At 38.9% G+C, this 23,634-nt stretch overlaps 1 protein-coding gene across 2 annotated transcripts in view; it reads right to left on the bottom strand.

The window, feature by feature from the left end:
• The window catches only part of ATP6V1H (ATPase H+ transporting V1 subunit H), a 46,672-nt gene extending 23,354 nt beyond the window's left edge, over positions 1-23,318 (bottom strand). The window contains exons 1-9 of one of the 2 annotated variants that reach the window (XM_071554537.1): positions 23,142-23,318; positions 21,759-21,885; positions 13,321-13,423; positions 11,821-11,910; positions 8,625-8,738; positions 5,795-5,899; positions 4,684-4,737; positions 2,016-2,113; positions 430-622 (exon numbers count right to left, since the gene is read on the bottom strand). In XM_071554537.1, coding sequence (XP_071410638.1) covers positions 430-622; positions 2,016-2,113; positions 4,684-4,737; positions 5,795-5,899; positions 8,625-8,738; positions 11,821-11,910; positions 13,321-13,423; positions 21,759-21,862 — 861 coding nt within the window. In that variant the 5' untranslated portion in view covers positions 21,863-21,885; positions 23,142-23,318. Of the gene's footprint in view, positions 1-429; positions 623-2,015; positions 2,114-4,683; positions 4,738-5,794; positions 5,900-8,624; positions 8,739-11,820; positions 11,911-13,320; positions 13,424-21,758; positions 21,886-22,476; positions 22,554-23,141 lie in introns of those variants that run through there. The other variant, XM_071554539.1, reaches the window with a different exon arrangement.
• Positions 23,319-23,634: the final 316 nt, after the last annotated feature.

Here is a 23,634-nt window from a genome sequence, read left to right as displayed (position 1 = left end):
CTAGAACCTACAGCACCCAGCATTTCCCAGGAGGTCTCCCATCCAAGTACTAATCCGGGGCTGACCCTGCTTAGCTTCCGAGATCTGACGGGATCGGATGTCAGGGAGGCATTTAACTGCCTTTTACACTAGTACCAGTAGAAAAAACAATCTTGAATTAAAAAACAGAAATCATTAGTGCCTGTGTTAACATAGTTTGGTTTTTTGGTCAACCTTATTTTAAGAAGGCATTGAAAAACAGACATCAATTACTTGTAACAGCATGTCTATTAACTGTAGCAAAACTCAGTTCACAAAAAAAAAAGTAGAATTAAGGTTTCAATCCAGTTTACTGATGTGGTCCTGCAGAAACAGCTGTGCATCAGGAACATTTGAGACCTGGGAATTTGTAAGAGAAGGAAAACCTGATTGCAGTCAACAGATACTTACCCGAAATGCTGCAAGGATGATTCTAGTTACTTTCTCTTTGACTGATTCCTGAAGAATATCCGACAGCACCGGGACAATGTTATATCGACGAAGATATTCACACATTTGAGGGCTAAATGCCAGCAGCCACACACAGAAAATCATCTGATACTGGAGCTGGAAACCGCATTTGTTGCTCAAGACACCCATGATGCTGAAAAATTGACATAATACAAATTTCATTTTTAAATAATGACTACACAGATTGGAGATTTCTACTCTGAAACAGTAAAAAAATTGGTTAACAGGAACTTGTTGGAAAGAAATGCTGAGAATGAGCATACAATGCATTACTTCACAGTATTCCTCATCAGTTATTTATCACTGTACAAGCAGCTTGCTCAGAAAGCCATTCTTTAAAGTAATAGTTATTTTCTCCTTAGCCTTAGAGCCATAAAGCAGCTTTTCCCCTGTGAACTGATGTGGTACTGTATCCATCTTCAGGTTTACTGAGACACTTTTTCTCCTGGCATGTTTAGAGCATTATTTGTCACTCTAAGAGAAAGACACAGCTATTCCTTCAGAGTTAGGAATGAGTAAACAGACAGAACAAAATCTACACAAATTGAACTTGTTTCCTTAAGTGTAGCTCTCTACTGAGGTGTCTGAAATGAGCTGAAATACTCATTATTTAACAGTGAGTTCTCAGAAAACGTCTCATAGACACAAATATACAAAGTACTGCTAGAAAAGAAAGACTATCACAAGATCTCCAAGAAGAAATCATGCAGGTTTGCTCAGCTGAAGTTTTTAATAAGCAATTTACAGGTCAAATCTAAACTTGATAGCACTGAACTTTAATGTAGATTATTTTTTTAGACAAATTCAAACTTGTTGAAACAAAGGCTTATTGTAATGCTTTAATACTTTATTAAAAAGCTTCCTTTGTAAAAAAGGCTGCTTCAATAGTGTCATCTTGACACATATGAACATCATCTGAAATTTTACTTCACTGGCAACTTTGACTTTTCAGAATACAGGGGTATTTTTCATTAATGTAAAAATCCTACAGTCCTCAACAGAGGCATGCATGGCAGAAAAAATATTCAAAGACAAGCATTTTTTTAAATAAGCTTAGGACAAACATCCTAGCCTCATGCACAGCTATTTATTAAGAGAATCTGGATAAAAGAATAACCTACTTTAAGTAGTAGGTGGAAGAAAATTGAGCTTAGCTCTAGAAAATGTTTCTCCTTTCACTAATATTTCTAGAGTGAACAATTTCAAAGTCTAAGATGATTAGCAGAAACTCATTTCATTAGTCCTTGGTCTATTAAATAATAAAGTACATCTTCAGCTGAAGACAAATGGCTATATTCCCCTTCAGATACATATTTAAGCAGTTCTTGAAAAGGAAAGGAGCATTAAAGCCTCAACATTGCAAGTTTCATTTGTCTATTTGACTATGGTAATATTGGAAAACAAACCTCTTTGTACTCAAGAGAGAACAGCTGTCTCTTACAGGAGAGTTCTTCCAAAAAAAGGTCAATGGGGAATGTGCTATTGCAAGTCCAAGTATAACCATACAAATTGACCTAGATGCTCACCAATTTACTCCATCTGCTTCTACCCATGCAAAGCGATATTCATTGACTCTCAGCATCAGCTGCAGACATCCAGCAACACACTGTACATACTGGGAACTCTGGGTGAAAAGAACAACACAACATTTCTTAAGCGTTAGGTACTAAGCACTGAAGTTCAATTTTCCAAATTAGGCTTTGCTGGCATAAATGAAGAAGAGTTCTGAACACTACAGAAGTGTTATAAAAGTGGTATCACTTTACATTACTAGAACATGTGAACATGCCTTCCTTCAGTATCCATGAATGAAAGCTGTCTTCTCTTTGATTATACATGCCAGAGCCCTTCATCCACAGGGTTAATTGTGGTCCACTGAGCAAACTTTAGAAAATAAATCAGCAAACTGGTTACAAAGTTTAAAGACGTTTGCTCGAGATTGCTGTAGAAACAGGAACCTTGAGCTTAGGTTCTTCCCACTCCAACTCAAAACAGCAGTGGTGTCATTACAATTGTACATTTTGCATTTTCTACACATTAAGCACCATACTCATGATAATGAGATGTGTATTTAGACAAAACCAATACCACTAGCAAAACAAGTATGCTGTGCTAAGAAAAGAGTAAGACTAAATCCTTCCCATCAGAAAAATCATGAGATTCAGCACTGAATTCTATTTTCATTCATGAACAGTCACATTAAACAGTTTTTCATCTGTGAAAGCATGTATTTTCTATGTAGTCACACACCAGATGGGCTGTAGTTCAAAAATGGGTTTTGGTCAGCACATTGTCCCCTCACACTACAGCAACTGAAAAATCCAAAGGTACAAGACAAACAGAATGTTTTTCTCTCTTCTTAATCAATCGTTAGCATTATCTTCACTAACACTCAGATATGCTGCTGATAAAATGTTGTTTGGAGTTTTTTTCCTATAAGCCTTTTTCTTTGCTATGTTTCTTGACAGTCTTATGGTAGCTCACTCACATAATATAAGGTCAAACCTTTCAAACATTTAATGAAGTAAAGAAGTTAGGCAATCCCATATGAAAAGACAGAAGACAATAAACAGATTTTAAAATAAAGAGTAACTCATTCTGTTTCACTCTCATGAGAATTTAAGACCTTTATGTAAAATAAGTCTGAACATCTAGGTCCAAATCATCATTCATTTCCCTGGGACACTATTCACTTTCACACCCCATGCAAATAAAACAGCTATAAACACAGAGACAGTTCTCCCACCCAAGTAATACATTAATTTATCTGCATCATCAACCCATGTACTACTGGACTTGGAATTTTCTTCTATAAAAGCTTCTCTTCCAACACTACTATGATTGCAATTTCATAATAAATCCCAGCCCTCATTTCCTGTATAAAATGCTACAACTGCATATCTAATTTATTCTGAAATAAATTAGTCAGAACCTACTTCAAAATCCTGTACAAGCTAGATCTGAAATCAGAATACTAATGAAGGTAAGACAATACTTAGCCAATTTAATTCTCAATTGCACAATCAGTTCTGCTGCTCTGGGACCCCACCATGGCACAGCACACCCATGCAGTGCTACAGTACAATGAATACAGATTTCTAAGCAAGTCAGAAGAGCTTCATAACAAGTGGCATTGTGTGCTGTAGAGCTATTTACTCTTCTAAGGCTATATGACACTGGGCTCTCAGGCAAAACCTAACAGTATGGCACACAGATTTGCACATGAAATACTTCAATGTGTATGCTCAAGCAATAATTTTACCCCCTGCTCATGGTCATGCATAGCAGTCTTTTATCTTCTCTCCTTTAAACCCCAACAGACGGCAATTTAAGAGGCTCTCGTGTACAGGAAGCTAACACTTTAAAGCAATGATTACATTTAGAAGATCAACAAATTCCAGGTTAAGTCTTCTGGAAAGCTGTGAACATTTTCAGGCTGCAAAATGAACAAGAGACTAAACTGAATTCTACTCCCCATTCAGGAACTATGATAAATCACCTCATCATGCCACACCACTACAGAAAATCCAGTTAGAACAATCATTCACATTTGCTATACTGCCATGGTTTGTCGCCAAGCTCAGCAATCATTACAGCTACATGAAACTTGGTATAAAAAAATACTGATGCGAAAAGGACAATCCATTTTCCTTTGAATTCAGGCTATTCAAACACGAAAAGCGTACAGCTTTGAAAGCACTCTTGCAATTTCATGCTACAGTGGTTAAGGGGCAACATCAGCTTTAATATCTGATGTGCCTTTTCTAAGTTCTGCACATCACAACAGCCAAAAGATACATAGCCTCAGGTTTCTTGTACAAGTCTGACAGCTCAGTGCTAAACAGACAGTACTGAATCACAGAATCATTTAGGCTGGGAAAGACCTCTAAGATCACCTTGTCAGTGACTTAAAATTGTTCAAATAATCATTTTATAGGAGAATGCTAAATACATCTACAGTTTTAACACCTCAAACTAACTTGCAAAATATATACTTCCATTGCCAACATTCTATGTGAAATCAGTATTTAAAAATACTTCTGTTTCTTGGCGCCATCACCTGGCACTCTGTTGTACAGTTCTGATTCCAAGTACTTCTTATCACTGACACCAGAACAGATCTGCACCTTAATCCAAGGAGTGGATAGCACCTGTCCAAAATAGAAAATTGACAGATTTCAAAGATATACTCACATCACTTGTGGAGACTGCTCCTGTTTCCACAGAACCCCCTGTACCACGGAGTTTCTAGCAAAAAAATTAAAAAGTTTAAAATCAGAGCTGTTCTTCACCCTCAAGGAACAGTTGTTACCAAGTTTCTTTTGGTTCTCCAGTCTCTCCAGTTGTAAGAAAATATTTAGAATCCATTATAGATTTTTCCTGCTCTATATATTTCATAATGTATTGTATTTATTTCCTACACACACACGCTTCATGTCTAGAAAAATATGCTTGGACCTGATGCTCATGTATCAAAATTTATTTTTTATTTATTTACGTATGGATGTACTCAAGACCTTTATTCAACTTTCAATTGGAAAATAGTTATCTTGAGTCTTTCTGAAGGAAATTCCAACTTTAAGATTCTTCTTCCAGAGGAAAAAAATAACACTGCTTTTTAATAAATTCAGTTTGGAAAACTATGAGAAATACATCATTACTAAATCTCCTCAATGTTTCTCCACTCTCCAGAGAGCACTTCTGCTACAACACTACCCTAAAGAATGACACATCACTGGGTTTTGAAGGAAAAATCTCCAAAAATGAATACAAAGGAGAATGATTCATCTTTGAAGGACAAGCCAAAAGTAAGTGGTTCATACTGAACTAACACCATAAAAATATTGTTAAATAAGTCAGAATTTATTTGGTTTTGAGAGATAGGACTAAAAATAAAAGCTTTGTACTACAGTAAACTGGAAAGAAGTTTTGATATTCAATTTCTGCTGCCATGTGATTTTTCTTCCCAGCAAAAAGCTCTGATAACCAAAACAAGAGGCAAGACAAAAACCTCTCATCACATATTTTCTCAGTGTCCAAAAGAAAAATCAGTGATAATCAATGGAAAAGGTAAAGGCTTTATTTATTTTTAAATTACAATTCAAAGACTAGAGTAGAAAATGTAAACTACCAAGTTAAAAACTATGTTCTTGAGTAAATGATATTTAGCTTTAAAAATTACAAAGCAAAATTTCATTTTAAAAAACAAAACCAAAACTATACCTTGTTCACACATCTACACATTTATATTCTTGAAAAAAGTTTCCAAAGTCACTGTAATGTTTAAACAAAGGTAGCTTTTTACCTGTGAACTGAGCTGAGTTTTAATCCAGTTGAAATAGTAATTCAGGTCACTGCCTTCCATAAGCTCCCGCCCCCAAGCAGCCAGTTTGGCAATAATTCTTGCTGCCTAAAAGACAATGCAATAAACAGATCTTTCAAACACAGCAATTTCAGAATTCAGTGAGAAATCCTATAAGCTTTGGAAAGCAAGTTTAGGTCCCTTACAAAAATCTACCTGTTTTCTATGTAAGGGACTCTTCATGCTTAGTAATGTAGTTTCTTTTCAGATTTCTGCTGCTTCTACTTCCAGTAACTGGTTTAGTTTCACAGTGTTATCAGTTACTTATAGTTGTTGAAGTCCACAAGGTAAAGAAGAACTCAGAAGAGATGGAAGCTATCAATGGGCTACTGCTGTAGGACACCACTACAGTCAGAAATCAATCAACAGTAAGACCTTAATGGCTTAACACATATGTGAGGAGGCTTGATTTAAGCAACTATGGCATATGCCAACACAAATGATAACATACTATGGAAGTTCTTTTTGTACTTAAACTGAAGTAAGTCATCTTCAAGAACTGAAAAGTTTCAAGCTCAGAAAAAGAAAACCAGAAAACCAAAATGGAAAGTAGAATTTAAGAATGAAGTTGAGTCAAAATGTAGTCAGGTCAATTTTCATGATGCCTATGGCCCAAGAACACTTAAAACAGTATCTTTCTATGTCAGCCTCTCCAAGCTATATTTGCAGTAAATCTATGTTGCAACATGCAACTTATTTGCAAAAACATTTGAGTCAGCTTACATATAAAGAGGCAGTGTAACCAAGAAACTACTGAAGTAGGGGTTCATGTGCGTGCTTACAGCTCCATGATGCACTGAGGAGACTATTCCAGGCACCTTTCGACATTAGTGCACTCACAGGTGCAGTGCCACCACTGCTGATTTCTAGAGGGATTACAAGTGAGAGTCTGTAGTAACAAACTCTACACTGAAATGCATCAAATCCCCTTCTGAAAGCTATCAAATAACCCTGTAAAATCCCTCCAGCTTTACAAGAAGATATTAGCTCTCTAGTCTACCATGCTCCTCACTTAGAACTGCCACCTGGCCCCCAGGAAACCATTTATGCTTAGCAGAATTTGAGCCTAGACAGAGATTAAGTATTTTTATCTGGCTAGGCAGATGCAATGATGTAGCAACAGAAGTCTTCCAGAATGCATAATAAGGAGGAAAATAAAATAAAAACAACAAAAAAATCACAAATCCTAAAACTTGGTTTTGAAAACATTCATGTGCTTTAAAAGATATGCCCAGAGGGTACCAAAAGGCATAATAAAGCAGCAAACTTAGCAATTTAAAGTAGATTTACTTCACATGAGGTTCTCTGGGACTTGCTAAATTATTTGTCCATTTTTGCAGTACCTAAAGAAAACAGTATCTGAATAACATATCTCAGAGTAGGAAATGCTGAAAATTGAAATTTCTATACCACACATTTAAAAGCCACCATTTCAGAGGCAACTAATCAGTTTGCATTGCAAGGGTCCAAGAATTATATTCTACCTGCATACTTGGGAAGTCAGTATTGTCTGAGCTTGCTCAAACTGCAGTTTGGCGGGATGGGCCTTCAGCAGCATTACCACCAAATAAACCAAGAAACAAACCATGCTAAAACCCCAGCCACCTCCTCCCTCAGCTGCACCAGGAAACCTGATTCACATCCATGGAGTCAATCAGATTAAAAAAAAAAACAAAACAACACGACAAAACAAAACAAATCAAAATCCAAAAAACACAAGCCTGACATTTTCCTTGAAAACACACCAGGTCACTGTTCAAGTCAGAGCACAGCCCCAAGCACAGTTGCACTGGCCACTCCTAAGGACAAACAGCATGACTTCCTGGTAGAATGCTTGCACCAGTACAGCCACCACAGCCTAACACAGGCCAGGTATGTGGTTTTCTAGTTTGAGCCTCTGATTTGATTCTACCACATCATGCCAGCATAAACATATGCAGGGAAGAACAATTCACAGCCATGCAGCTTTCTCCTCTTCAAGCCATAATGTAAGTTACACTGGTGCAAACTATGGTCTCTTACAGTAATACAGCCACATTTTTGCCCCACTAGCTAAAAACTTGCCAAGATGAAATGGCCAGTTCTCACCACAGATGACAGAAGAGTATTAAGAATTTCAGAAAGGTTACTCAATATACATGAGCAGCACGGAGTAGATCAAAGCACAGCAGAAACCATACACTGCACACGATTGTATTGAGTTTGGCTGGGATGGACTTAATTTTCTTCACAGCAGTCCATATGATGCTGTGGTTAAAACTGGTGTCCAAAACAGCACTGATAACATATCAATGTTTTAGCTGCTGCTAAGCAGCACTTGCACAACATCGAGGACTTCTGTTTCTCACTCTACACTTTCAGTGAATTGGCTGACAATTTCACCACATTATAAGGTGAAATCAAGGTAAAGATATTTCCCTTGCATAGGATGAAAACTTAAATTCTAGTATTTGTTCAGCAAGAGGAACATTGACTGGCAGTTCTGATAAAAGTCTATTTTTCAGGTATGTCTTACTGTACTTAATTAATTCTAAAATCCTTGCTTTTCTGAGTTTTTAAAAGTTGCCCTAAACTCCTAGAAAAAAAAAGTCAGTAACAATGTAACCTTTCTAAAACGTGGACAAATGAAGAACAGATTGACTCCTCTAGATTGCAAGAGGAAAACTTTCCACTCCAGACAGAAGTTTAGCTTCAAAATCCAAAATCTCCTGAAAAAAAAACAGAACCAGCAATTTTCTCTAAGTCTTCAGAGAGAGGTTCATTTAAAACTTACCATATGCACAGTGAAGAGATCTTGTCGATTCAACATCGGCAGAAAATAGGACCATGCAGTGTTTTTGCCACGTTTTGCATAATCAAAGAAGATGCAAACACGCTGATGATTTTCCTAGAAAAATTGGGAGAGGGGAAAAGATGACAGATTTTAAAAGCATTCAACATTAAAGCAGTTATTTGCTCCTCATTATGTTGGCACACATTATCAGAGCACACCCTGGATTGTAAGAGCCCACAGAAATTTTTCAGTTTGACAATTATTTGTGGATACAGTTCATTTCAGCACTTCAACATTAAGGTTGGAGATTTGGGGCAGGGGAAACAAACCTTGAAACACTAGTTATATCTCAGTACTCAAACACCTGCTTGAGCAAAAATGGATACATATAATATTTGAACAAGCAAGCAGAATTAGACAACTGAGAAACAAGATGAATACTGTCATTTTTAGGAGAGACTACTCTTCATCCAATCAATTTTGCTTGATTTAAGTACATACAAAGTTTTCCCATGTATTGCTACTTCTACAAAACTTGGCTCCACATTCTACAAGTTAAACTCCAGAGGTGTAAAGTAGCCCTGCCTCTCTATTCCTCTCACTGGGAAGTGAGCTCCTCTCCCAGAGGAGGCTGCAACTAATTCAGCACTTCTAAAGCAACCCACATATCTATGAGGGGATGCAGCCAGCAGAAGTCTGTTCCCCAGGGCTTCTGTGCTGAACCGTAAGAGACCATAAGTACCTAAACCTGTGCACAGCCTCTAAGTATTTCACCTAATAACCACTATACAAAGCAGCTATTACAGTTCTCCTTAAAGCAGGCCAGAGAACAGGCCACACAAACAAGACGGAGAAAGAGAAGCTCTACTATTTCCTAGTAGCCTAGAATACAGCCTCCCAAAAAATCTAATACTTGAATTCCTGCTTTTCCTCAAGCACTTCCATATACTTTCCAGCCTGGCAGATAGTAAGTCTTCCTTCTGATGCCTCCCCACTGAAGTCAAGCTAGTACAACCAAGTATGCAACTACTGTCAAGATAGGCAAAACTGTTGGAAACACTGTAATTGGTAAACTCGCATGAGAACAGTAGCTCAGTCTCTCCTATCCAAAGATTTTAATTTTCGAAGTCCCCTAACTAGAAAGGCTTTTCTCCATCAGTTCTGCACTCTGTTGTTAACTCTATGGACAGATAATCAGTTCGGCAAGCCTCCTTTTTGGAATATCCATCTAAGATCCACTAAGCACAACATGACCTGAATGTAGCCATGATCCAAACATTGGCATCTTACTAAACATCAGAGTTGGAACTAAATCTTCAGTGAAAGTATCGGTCTTAACTTGTGGCTGAGGTATTTGTGAGAGTTCGCAATAGGTTGTGTCAGCCGATAATTAATGAGGGCACAGCTCACAGGTGTCACACAAGAGACAGTTTATTAAATCACTCCATGAAGAAAGGAAAAAATAGGTAAAGGTAAAAGCTAACTCTGACTTCAAATTACACAATATATATTCTTAAATCCCACCCATAGCCAAATCTTATAGGTTGAATCACAGTGTCTATAAACTTTATTACAGTTTTTAATTGGATGACACTTTCTGGACAGATGTTCACTTTGCTGTGAGAATTTTATCTCTTCAACATTCCTTTCCCATGGGCAGCCTGACCCCAAACCTTCTTCTTTTGTTTTTGCTACCTTGTTGGTTTTTCTCACAGAACTAATTTAGCACTTGCTAGTAGGCCTCAGAATCTGCCTGCAGTTCCAAAACCTTTTTCTCAACTCAAAATCCTTCTTTATTCCTACAGTATTCTCACTTTTACTCTTCTGATTCTCTTCCCCGTCCTGCTGGTGGAAGAGTGAGCAAGTGGTCAGCTGGGATTAAACCACAGCAGTACTGTGACACACAGGCTGCTAATTGCTGTCCTGATCACTGAGTGGGGAAGCCGAGGTGTCACTACTTATATGCCAGTTATCATCCTTATGGTGATGAATGCTCTACACGGCACATGCCAAAAAGAACAGAGAAATGCTCTCAAAAGTTGTTGTTTAAACTATGAAATAAATAAAAAAGTAAGATCTCAGGAACACAGTAACTTGCTGGAGAGTTTTCACTCTGTGAGGGATGGTTTGACAAAAAATGGCAGTTCAATCAAATAAATTGAACTTGCCTGTTGAAATATCAAATACTCAGAGCTGGAACTAAAACTCACATGGTTCACCTCCTAGGGTGATGCCCTAAACCAACATCATTAGATGTTTCACTGTAACCTTATATCAAATATAACATGAAACAGGAAGAGAGAAACTGTCAAAAACAGATAGTTCATATGAATACCAGGAGAAAACCTCACACAACTCAACCCATCTTATTACAGCATGACTCCAAATAATTCTCTTAGCCTACTTCAGATCAAGGAAATGTAAAAGCAGGATTATCTGATTAAAAGCCTCCTCTTGAGTTGTTCCAGTCAGCTCACCAGTCCTGAGACCAAGTTTCATAGCCTACTCTTATGAGCCACTGTATCCCATAGCTACAAAGAGTTGTAATATTTCATTGACTCAAAAGTTCCTGGTCTATAACTAAGTTAACTCATGTTGGAAACCTGAAGCTGCAGAAACTACACCTTCTTGCTGAGAGTCGCCAAATTAACACCTTCATTGGAAAAGCTTCAACGAATTCAAGTCCGAAGTCATGTCGTCCCTACACAGCAGGAAAAGGTTGAGGTCACAAGTCACAGAATCTTAGAATCATTTAGGTTGGGAGAGACCTTTAAGTTCCCCAAATCCAACTATTAATCTAACACTGTCAAGTCCACCATAATATAAGCCAATACACTGAGTGCAAAAAGTACTAAAAAAACAAAAATTTGCACATCAAGACTACCTAAAATGAAACATCTATGCAATTCTAGCCTTAATATCCAAGTTCTGCATTAAACAAGGTTGAGAACTGACAGACAAGCATACAGGTATATTTTATTTCCAGAATTTGAACATATACATATATTTATACACACACGAGACTAAATTACCCTTACAACTTTAGATGCAGCATTTAATATGTGAAGACAAGTCCTGAAAATTTAAAAGAAGATTTTTAACAGTATGACAAACACCTGAAGGGACAAGAATTAGGCTAAGAAAACGTTCAAGCATGCATTTAAAGACTTAAAAATAATACAGGTTATTGACCTACTTGCAGCATATCATCAACCATAGTCAGAATGTACTGAACAGTCTGTTCCTTGGAGATATGAGTCATCAAGTTTATAAATGTTTTAGCACACTATAAAAATAAGAGAAACATTAAAATTAATATTAGCAATTGTCTTCATTACTTTTGATAATATAAAAAAGGACCTCATTAATTCACAGTTAAGTCTTACATAAGCATTGAGCATCCCAACATCTTCCTTAACTGCAGTAAGAGATGAATACATTTGACATTATCTCATTTCAAAAAGAAAATTTTCTGTCACATTGATTGTTACCTTTTATAAATTGTTTTCTGGCTTTCAAATGAAATAAATACTTGCTAGTGCAAGTCACCAAGAGGCTTTGTTGAAAGCTGGATTAGAAAAAGCTCCCTCAGTGTCCTTTTCTATGGCAGTGAGAAGATCCAAGTAAACTGACAGACAGTACAAGATGATTTCAGCAACTTGAACAAGAGAGAGGAAAGCAGGTCACTCTTAACTGTTCACTTACTATATACCTTGTAGACAAATCTTTGTTTGTATTTGAGCTGTGCCTCCTGAACTATTTTACAATTTCAGCAACAGATATTACAGGCTGAAATAGTTACAACACTAATTCCTCTTTCTCCTTCACCACATTCACCTAAAACTGAGAGAGAAGTAGATCTCTGAACTGCTACATCATAATTATGTTGTGGCATTTAATGTACACCATTCATGTATTTGTTACTACATAAAACATGGTCCAGGACATAACAGTCACACAATACAATTTGGAGAAAAAAATAAAAAAACAAAACCCAAAAAAGCCTAAAATTAAAGTAGAAAAACAACTGGAAAGTTTTGTATCTTAAATGCATCTCTTCACCTTCCTCTCTGTCTCTCCCAGTCCTCTTGAAGTCTGATATTGTGTGCTAACACCTCAGGTTTCAAGGCTGAGTGTCCACTGATTCAAATATCATTCAAGTGTCTCTGGGCATCCTCCCTGGACTCCATAGTGGCAAAGGACTGATTCAGTCCTGAACCAGCTCTGTCCAATGCAGATGTCTCTTATCTTACCATGCTTAAAATGACACAGTTATACATCCGTGTTTAACTGAATCCACCTCACCAGTCAGTGGACTCTATTGGTGGAATTAAATTATAATTGCTTAGCTAACTACACAGAAATCTCATTGGTAGCAGCCATCATCAATAAACTACAAGGAAAAAAGTGACTCAAGTACAAGTGTGCATGATTAAGTAAAGTGGGATGAGGAAAGACTTGAGCTGGCTTGTCCCACAACAGAGTCAAAGTCAGATGACATTTAGTAATTATTTAACAGGTTTTAAAAATAACATCTAATCTATATCTAAGAAAAAAAAGAATCATGATAGCAAGCTTCATACTTATTCCATAACATCTTAACTGTATACAGTCAAAAATAAAATAGCAGTTAGTATGAAAAATTCCTTCTATCTTCCTCCCCAAAAGAGAGACCACTAAACAAAAGGAAAATTACTTGATTGCCTTCTGTTTGCAACAACTCCTGTTTTTCTTCTGGACTCCTTTTCTGTTCAAATCTTTGAATAAATTCACAGTCTTCACCTGAAATCATCTGCCCTCTGAAAAACAAAATATGACACCGTAAGTAACATGAACAATAAGTTTGAAATAAATGTATTGGTTTCATGTGGCAAGGTTTTGGTAGTGGGGGGCTGCACAAGTGGCCCCCACAACAGACAGAGCCAGTTCCAGCCAGCTCCAGCAGACCCACCACAGGCCAAAGCTGAGCCACTCAGTGATGACAGCAGCATCTCTGTGGTAAGATATTTAAGGAGTAAAAACTGCTGTGCAACAGCAGCAATGAAGACAGGACTGCAGAAGACACAACAGTGAAGACTAGGTCAATGAAGAAAGAGGGGGAGGAGGTGCTTCAGGAGCTGGAGCAGAACCCTCTGCAGCCCACAGTGAAAACCATGGTGAGGCAAGATGTGCCCCTGCAGACCATGGTGAGCCACGATGGGGCAGAGATCCACCTGCAGTGCCATGGAGGACCCCATGATGGAGTCTGCAGATGCCTTGATGGAGCTGCAGGCCATGGAAAGTCCATGCTAGAGCAGGTTTTCTTGCAGGACCTGTGACCCCATGGAGAACCTATGCTGTATCATTCATCCCTGAAAGACTGTATCCTGTGGAACAGCTCCATGCCGGAGGAGTTTGTGAAGGGACCTTGGAGATCATCTAGTTCCAACCCCCCTGCCACAAACAGGGATGTCCCTCATGAGTTTAGGTTGCTCAGGGCCCCATGCTACCTGGCCTAGAACACCTCCAGGGATGGGACACCCGCAGCCTCTCTGAGCAGGCTGTTCCAGTACCTCACCAACCTCACAGTAAAGAATTTCTTCCTACCATCTAATCTAAACCTGCCCTGTTTCATTTTAAAACCACTTCCCTTTGTACTGTCACTATCTGCCCACATAAAAAGTTCCTCTCCCTCCATTTTACAACCCCTGTTAAGTACTGAAAGGTCTCCCCAGAGCTTCTCTTCTGTAGGCTGAACAAGTCCAGCTCTCTCAGCCTGATGTTTATAAGAGAGGTGCTCCAGCCCTCTGAACATCTTTGTGGCCATCCTCTGGACCTGTTCCAACAGGTCTGTGTCTTTCTTGTGCTGAGGACCCCAGCACTCCAGGTGGGGCCTTGTGAGGGTAGAGTAGAGGGGGTACAGTATCAACCCTATCGCTTTACTAGTGCTTTATCCCTCAGCAAATGCAAAGAGCTCCTTTCCACAAAAGGTCTCATGTACAAAGAATTTAAAACTAATGATGGAACAACCTCCAAAGCCTCCCCCTGTGCATCACCTCTGATTAACCACATTCTCTAAATAATTCTTAAATTTCCAGGGACTAAATGCAATGATCAGTGCAAACAGTTGTAAGAACTGAAATACACACAGATAGCGTATTATGCCAAAATTATAATACATAACATGAATAACAGTCTACTCCAACCTGAAATAAGTGCTGAAAAACCAAATGAATCGTTATTTTAAGTTTGCCATAAACACTGAAGAGAATTGGAAGGAGGACAGAGAACATAGTTGCTAATTTTTTTTATCTTTCACTACCTACAACATTTCAGCATTTCCTGGCAGTTTAAAAACCAATATGTATACAAGTTCACCCAAACACATAGCAAGGGGGCTTCAGAGACAGAACTGCTACAAACACCTATAAATTAAGAGATGTCTATTTAATCTTCTCTTTAACTTAATATTCAACTGGTTACTGCCATCATCGGTGCTATTTCAGAAAGCTGTTGGTTCAGCTGAGGAGTCAAACAGACTTGCAGAACATTACTGGGGTTTTGTTATAATATAAAACTTCACATCACAAGAAATAACAAACTTGCCAAAATAGTACAATCAGGTACTCTTCAGGAAAGAAAACTAATTTTAAAACATTTAGTCCCAAAAATACCCAAAACTTTAATGAACAGGTGACTGGCTTTACTAGGTAATATCAGGAGTGCTTCAGGAAAGAAAACTGCACATCATCATCAATGCAAACGTCAGTGGGGATGAAAGCATTAGACGTTGTTCTGTTTTATTATTTCCAAGACTCACATCCCCTTAACATTTCCACTGAATCAAATGCCTTGTCCACTTTGAAAGCTATGTAGCATGGACTCTTTTTAACCCATCTTTTCCACATTCAGGGTCAGTTTTCAGATATTCCATGACTGGAGATTACATTAAAATCCTTGTAAATTTACAGGAAATGTTAACTTTTGGGTTTTTTCCAACTGTCTCACCTGGATTCTTGAAATATAGAAACAAGTAAGACCTACAATGTGTTCTTATCTTTCCTCTTACTTAAATGGTTACATCTGGAGCATGACCTCATCACAGAACCATCTCTCACCTATTTACTATTCAAGCAAAAAATATAAGTAGCCTCGTACCACATGTGTTTTTCCTGCCAGATGCTTTATTAGGAACATCCTCATATGCACTGAGGAAAGGCAATTAAGATTTACTAGATGGAAGACTCATAAAGCCAGTGGTAGGGTAGTCCCTGACTAATTTTGACTGAAACTTAACTAATTATAGATGAACTATGTATGATTAGCTGATGATGACCATGCTGCTACTATATGCCTTTTAGATGGACTTAGGTTCTTTCTTGTCTAATAAGGACAGATTTGAGTAGTTGTGGAAAGATAAGGACCATTCATTTGCCACAAATACTGTATTTAAAGACCCGTAACTAGAAGGCTCTTATGCTTCAAACAATGCTGGCCATGCCAGGGATGGATGAATCATATTGATATAAAAGCAACCAGATAAGCTGCCTGTTTATAAGAATATTGCCATTTACAACACACTTCAAAGACAACAAAAGGTGAAACTTAATTTTCAGCTTTAATCCTGGAGAAAGCCTCAGCCCATGAAGACAGATGGTTCTTTACAGCCAAGCTATTACAAGAGGTCTGCCAACTGCCAAGGAAAAAAGCTTTCAAGTTTTGCTTTTATCCTACATTAGACCACAGGGAAAAAACAAAAAAGAAAGAAAAAAGAGGGGGATTGATACTGCCGAGAGAAAAGAAGACATTAGGATTTACTTATTTATTGCTTTATTAGTGCCATTGAAAAAGACACCTTCCAACCCATACAAAACATTACAAAAGATCTGACAGCTTTGTAAACAAGTTGCTAATATTTTATCAGTGAACTCATACCTCTGATTAATAGTTTTAGTCATTTCAAGTGCATCTAGTTGCACTCATCTCGTTTTAATATTGAAATACTTAATTATGTAGTGAACCTCAACAACCAGTGGAGGGGAAAAAAACCCCAAACCAACCAACCACAAGAAAATGCAGAGCAACCTCAGACAGCTGGTATCAGCTCCCATGATCCTATCACACATTTTCCTCATCCCCTCTTCAAAGAGAAAGGAATTTCCCAGCACCTTTAGGAAAACAAGTAACCAAAGTTTCCCTCTATCCCTCTTCCTAAAAGACAGTTGTTATTTTCCAGGATGTGTCTACACAGTCTTTTGTCTACAGACAAAAGTCACTTTGAGCGTCAGCTGTGTTTGGTTTCAACTGGGATAGAGTCAATATTCTTCCCAGTGGCTGGTACAGTGCTGTGTTCTACTTTTAACATAAATCCTTTAGTTGTTATTTTATATTAGTAGTAGCAGTATTTCCCCTGCCTTTTCTGTCCTATTGAAACCTCTATCTCAACACATGAATTTTCCTTCCCCCCACTCACCAATTCTCTCCCCATGACCCCGTGTTGGGGTGAGGAGTGAGCAAAGAGCTGTGTGGTGTTTAACTGCCTGCCAGGTTAAACTAAAATAGGCTATCTGAGCATATCAGGTTTAGACCAGGATCCCTGTAACCACATTTCAATGCTCTGTGCTTGAGATACCAAGGCCTGCCTTTGAGAACAAGAGATACCTACAGGAGAGCAAACTGAAACTGTAAAATTTAGAAAGCATGAATTTGCAAGACCACCATTTTTAAAATCACTTGGTCTCTCAATGTGATTCAGAAACTTGTGATTCCTTCTTTTAATTATGCATTTCCTCCAGCAGCTCTTGTTCCTTTTTCTGTTTGAATGATTTAACAAAAAACACACTGGAGGTTAGCTTATTTTTGTTTGAGTTCTATTTTGCATTGTTTGGGTTTTTGGTTGGTTGGATTTCATTGTTTTTAATCTAAAAAATTTAGTACATCTGCAGCAAATACAAAGCTCATACGAAGCCATAATGTCGAGGTATAACTTTTTTTTAATCCAGGTTTCTACTGTACTTTGCACTTACCTAGAGACACTCATTTTATCCAATTGCTCAAAAGTTTTAACATACACAAACTTAAAACAGTAAAACAGGCTGAATGTAGTCTACAAGACTGGACCAGATTTGAAAAAACAAAACAAAACACCCCAAACACTACAAATTAGGAAACTTCTATAATTCCTCTAAGGCAAGACTGGCTTTTAAAGTCTGAGATATTTAACCACTTTAGAAGGTTTCTCCACACCCAGGAACACAGAATAGATATTTTAGCATCAAAATTCACAAACATGTATGTCAAGCACTTGAAGACACACAGAAACCTATTTACAAATTAGCCATCAGGTACCTCACCTGATTAAAGATGAAGTATTGTCAAATGCTGTATATCTAGAAAATCTACAGTGCAGTAAGACACAAGTTACATTCTGAAACAATCTCATTTTTCTACAGCACTCAAGTACTACCCTTAGAAAGCAAAAGCAAGCCTGCTTCAAGCAAGCCAATCCGCGTTCCCCAAAGGCATTGATACCCTCAGGCAAACGCTGAAACCAACCACACAGCACACAACAGCAACAGAGGCAGTCACATTTCTGAACTGTACAGGTTTCAAGATCCAAAGGCAGGAATGTCCATACGGAACTAATGCCTTCAACTACATTTACTTCCAGAAGGCAGGCAGACCTGAACATCACCCTCCGCTGTTCCAAGTTTTGCTACTTTCTTCTCCATCAGGCACAGACCCTAGCTGGAATTCAACACAAAGAAAGGGTAAATTTTAGCACCAGAAAACAAATTATCCTTTTTCCACAGCCTAAAGTTGTAGGAAGCAGTGAAAACAGTGGCAAACTGGTAATATGTACAGTTGCCACACGTAAATACCTCACTTTTGTGCCAACAGTATACAGAAAAAACATCAAAGGTAAGTAGTTGTGTGTTAGCACAGTTTGACACATAGTTTACAGTTACAACCTTCAGAGGTGGAATAAACACTATGCCAGTTAATCTTTACCTTGAACTGACCCTACAAGTCAACTACATAAATACTACCTATAGCTTGAAGAGCACTAATTATGTCACACCTCAGTTGATGTGTTATACTTAGAGAAAATAAAAATATTTCCTATCATGTAAAAACATATGAAGACTTCAGTATGCAAGTTCACATACAAGTGTACCGACTGTCAGAACAAGGAGCTCAAGAGAAAGTAAACGGTCCTTCCAAGTCACCAGTCCCCATCTTCCTTCTGCTCTACACACCAAAACAAACCAATCTGAGCTGCCTCCAATAGCTGCATCAGAAGAAAGTAGTTTCCCCTCATTTAACACTGTGCTTAATTTTACAAATGAGTCAATACATCTGCACTGATTGACTTTTCAAGAAATCCCTAAAAACTCAGCCTCAAAGACATCATCACATCCAAACCTGGCAATTGTAAAAATGACGTGTCCAAAACAAGGTATGATTTTATTTCCTCTTTAAAAGCACCAGAAGTTTTACTCATATTTTTCAGTAATTACAAGGAAACTCCTCAGCCAAGGAACTACAGGTTCCTTACTTCACGATGCTCCACAATTCCTCTGGCACCATTTCAGTCAATCCTTGAAGCTCCCTTAGCCAGACAGCCAGGCTGTTAGCAGTAAATACAAGACACAAAGACTACATTCATTTCAGAACAAAATAAAGAGGACACAATGTCATTGACATACAAAGCACCAAGTATCAAACAGTCTCACAATAGGATCATAAACACTAGCCAGATTGACTACAGTAGCCTCCAAAACTTGGCTGACTCAAAGAGAGGAAATCACAAGTGTATTCATCTTTCACAGCTTCCAGAACAAAACAAAGTCAAATTCTACAGGTAGAATCCTGAAAATGAACTCTGCCTCCTGGTCAAAAGAAGCTATATAAAACTTTGGTGACAGATTTATAAACAAAACTCCCCCATCCTTATACAGCATCAAAGAAAGGGAATCCCAAAAATGAATGAAAATTAGAAAGAGCAGACCGCATAAAGCATAGTCAAACATTCAAAATACAACTCCTTGTCAAACAGAACCTTATACTTACAAAAGCAAGAGATTATTCTCACCAGCTCTGCAGTCAGGACCACCAGAGAAGTGGTGGAAGAGTTTCATATGCATTTACACTAACAGTGAACAACGGTACTCTCATCCCAAGGAACTGCAAAGTTGCCACTAATACAGCACAAGAGCAGCTGCTCAGGCTTCCTTATCAGATGGATAACAGGGCACACAGTAACACCCAAAGCCACTTAGGTAGTTTGAAAAGTACTTGGTAGCTGCCACTGCCAGGTTACCACACCAACCTTCCTCTTTTGCATGCAAAGCCACTGGAGTACCACACTATAAACTGAACCAGGAACTGATACATCTTAAAAATGGCCTAGAAGTTTCCTCAGTAGATCAGTTACTTTATCCAGACTTATAATGTAGATACACAATCACAAAGAGGAAAAAATAATATGATTCAATTAATGGAATAAGCAAGTCTGAGATACATAGGACAGAGAAAAGCAAGTAGGCAAAGCTTTGATGCCCAAAAAGGCAGAACAAACTGTTTAGAGACAAAGTTTTAGTCAATAAACAGCAAGGTATTTATTAAAACAACGTTGGGGTAACTCTCCGACAAAAGAGCTCCAAAATCTACAGTGAGAAGCTACAGTATTTAAACATTTCTAGTGAGGGATTACAATATTTTTACCTACATATTCATGCACGATTATAATATTGCAATATCTAGTTATAATATTCATAGCAGGCGGAGTTGGGGCGGAGCTGTCCATTTTGAGGAATATTATGAGGGGAGATCCTGTTACTTCATCTGGTGGTGGTCGTATTTTTGCTCTTCATCCTCATGAACGTTTCAACTCGGTCTAATTTTGCTGATTCTTGCAGATTCTTGCAGTGGGTCTTGCCAAACATGGTGCTCTGGCTTTTTTCTTGGGATTAACCTGTTCGCTACATGGACCTTTAATTATGACTTCACTGAGAGTTAGATGTCTTCCATAAATTAGACCTTATCTCTTGGAAACTCCCCAGAAAGTTGGGTGCTTTTAGTAAAATCCCCTAGGTTCTGGCTTTTCTCTACTTCAGCTTCTCCTGGGTTAGTATTTCTCAGCTTGCACATGTACATACAGTTTTGCAAGGTTATTTTAATATACAACATTTATTTACAGAATTTCTGTATGACAGAAATCTGAACTTTTTTTCTAAGTGGTGTAATGTTGATAAACACAAAGCATTATCAGTACAGTTTGTACCTCTACAATCATGAAGATTTCTGCCACTTTAATTAGAAAGCAATGAACTACAAAGTAACTTGCTAAGATATGTGGACCCTCACAAGATAATGGCAAATTTACACAATGTCAATATATTTATAGGTATCTGTCATGAGGAATGCAGGGCTGCAAGAATGTCACATTTCCCTCTAGAGTACAGAGGTCTGTTTCTGCTCCCTGCTCCCCACTTCATGCATAAATTTATCTTCCTCAGCTTGTCCTTACACCCTCTTAGGAGAATATTTCTCTTGCTACTCCTAGTGCCATATTACCATGTCAAAGTGAACTCTGAGCTTACCTGAAACACCAGCACAGCTCTTCCCAGACTACAGTATTTGTTTCAGCCCACTCCCCAATTTACTTGCTTCAATTGCTCTCCAGTACTGTTCTTCCTTTACTTAAGGTACAGCCCATTCTCCTGGACTACCAGTCCAGTTTTGCTAATACAAGTTTTATTCCCACAAAAAGCACTTCAGCAATAGAGATAACATACCTAGATATAAGGCAATTACTACTGTAAACTTTTCTTAATTCAGTACTCATCCAGTAAGACTACAATTGAGAATGGTGTTGAATGAGGAGGGAAAAAATGGACAGTTATACCAAACTTTTGTGCAAACTTATTATTTGATATTGCAGCAATCAGTTGACAAAAGTAGAGTTCCTCTTCTGGTAATAAGTCATGGAAAAATTTTCCACAACCACTTCCATTTCATGTAGACTTTTACCAACTACTTCCATGAGACTAAGACAGAACCTTCTTCACTGCAACCTAATGTTCCAATGCAGTCTAAAATCTCAAGAAGTGTAACATTAAGAGGGAAAAAATGTGTGAAGTTTTTACTTACTGGAGATATGACTGCCAGTTTACTTTGTTTGCCCGAACTTCAGCAGCTTTGGCAGCAATGATGTTTGTTGGGACAGCAGCATCTACAGCACCTCGGATATCCATCTTGACTGATAATTAAAATGCACCTAGAAATGCAAGTCAGATTTGAGACCACTTATTAAAGTATTAAAGAGTATAGTATCTGTCTAAAATTTTAAAGAAATAAAAATAAAAATCTGTTTTCAGGTGTCCTGTTCCCTAAAACGGTACTAAATATTTTCTAAGAAAGTTCTAGTAAGTATTTAAAATGTGGATTACCTGAAACAAAAATCAGCCTTACCTACACATTAAACTGTAGCCAATCATAAGTTTGCTAAAATAAGAGACCAAAACCATTACTAAATAATTCCCAGTGCTGTAAATCCTTGAAAAATAAAAGGAAGTTATTTGAACAAAGGCTACTTCTCTGCAACATCCCAGCAACACTACAGACAACAGAAATTATCATCCTCCCAAATCAGGGTTAAAATTGAGCACATATCCTCCCCATCCCCACCTATTAGGACTAGTCTACTTCAGCTATTTGTCTAAGAGTATTTAGACATTACAAACATGTGAACTACAACTTCAGGAAAAAAAGCCCCACAAGTATATAAATTAAAACCAATGCTATACAGACCGAGAAGAAAGTTAAGATCATTACTGTACAGAAAGCAAATTGAAAAATAAATACGCACAGAAGCTCTTCATCAGGATACACCACATTACCACAGACAGTGACCTTCACCACTTCCTTCTCCTTCCTTTATGGTTTTAATCGCCAGCTGACTTTGATGCCAAAACAAGAAGTGTGTTTGCAGAGCCTTCGGACCCACCTGGAGCTGGAATTCCTTACAACCTAAACTGTACCAAGCCTGTCCATGCAGCCTATTTCCAGACTCTACTGACCTCTCTTCCAGAGCAAGCAAGAACAAACTGGCACATTCTGCCCTATCCCCAGCAAACACAGATCATTTGTATGACTGAGGGAAAACACGAGTCAGACAAAAGGAAATTAAAAAAAAAATAAAAAACGGAACTATCGCATGGAGACATGGAGGAGCAGAACTGTCCTCCTTTTGACACCACTTCTATGATCAGACACCCACAAAGACGGCACCGCTGTGTCCTTCAATGACCACTGACGGTCCGCAGCTCTTACGCGACCCCCCAGAGCCATTTAAGCACCGCCGCGGGCACTGTCGGCACCGGCGGTTCCAGAGCTCGTCAACTACACTTGGGCCGAACGAGCCGGGGGCTCCTGCCGCTCCCTACGCCCGCCCTCAGACACGGGACCCGGCAGAGCCCGAACCCCCGGGGAGGCAGCGGAGCCCTTCGCGCCGGGCCCGACGGTGGCACTTACCTCCGCAGGGTCCGGGGCAGCCCTCACTCGCCGCGGGGAAGGCGTGAGGGCGGGTGGCCGGGCGGGAGGAGCAGGGCAGGACGGCGGCGGCTGCGGTCGCCCCTCGGCAGCCTCGGGAGCTCCGCGCACCGACCGGCCCAGCCCGGCCCCGCCGTCATGTGACGGTGCTCACGTGAGCGCGACGGCGGCCGAAGAGGGACAATGCACGCCGTGTGCGCGCGGCGGTGTGAGGGTGTGCGCGTGCGCGAAGTGAGTGTGTTCACAAGTGTGCGTTTGTGCACACAGACACACACACACAGACACACACACACGGATACATGCACACACACAGACACACACACACAGACACACACACACAGACACACACACACAGACACACACACACGGATACATGCACACACACAGACACACACAGAGGCACACGCAGACACACACACACACTCTCAGACACACAGAGGCACACACAGACGCACGCACACACAGAGACACACAC

Source organism: Pithys albifrons, chromosome 4 (genome assembly GCF_047495875.1).
Source record: "Pithys albifrons albifrons isolate INPA30051 chromosome 4, PitAlb_v1, whole genome shotgun sequence".
NCBI classification, from domain to species: domain Eukaryota; kingdom Metazoa; phylum Chordata; class Aves; order Passeriformes; family Thamnophilidae; genus Pithys; species Pithys albifrons.
This window is presented reverse-complemented; position numbering and strand designations above follow the sequence as displayed.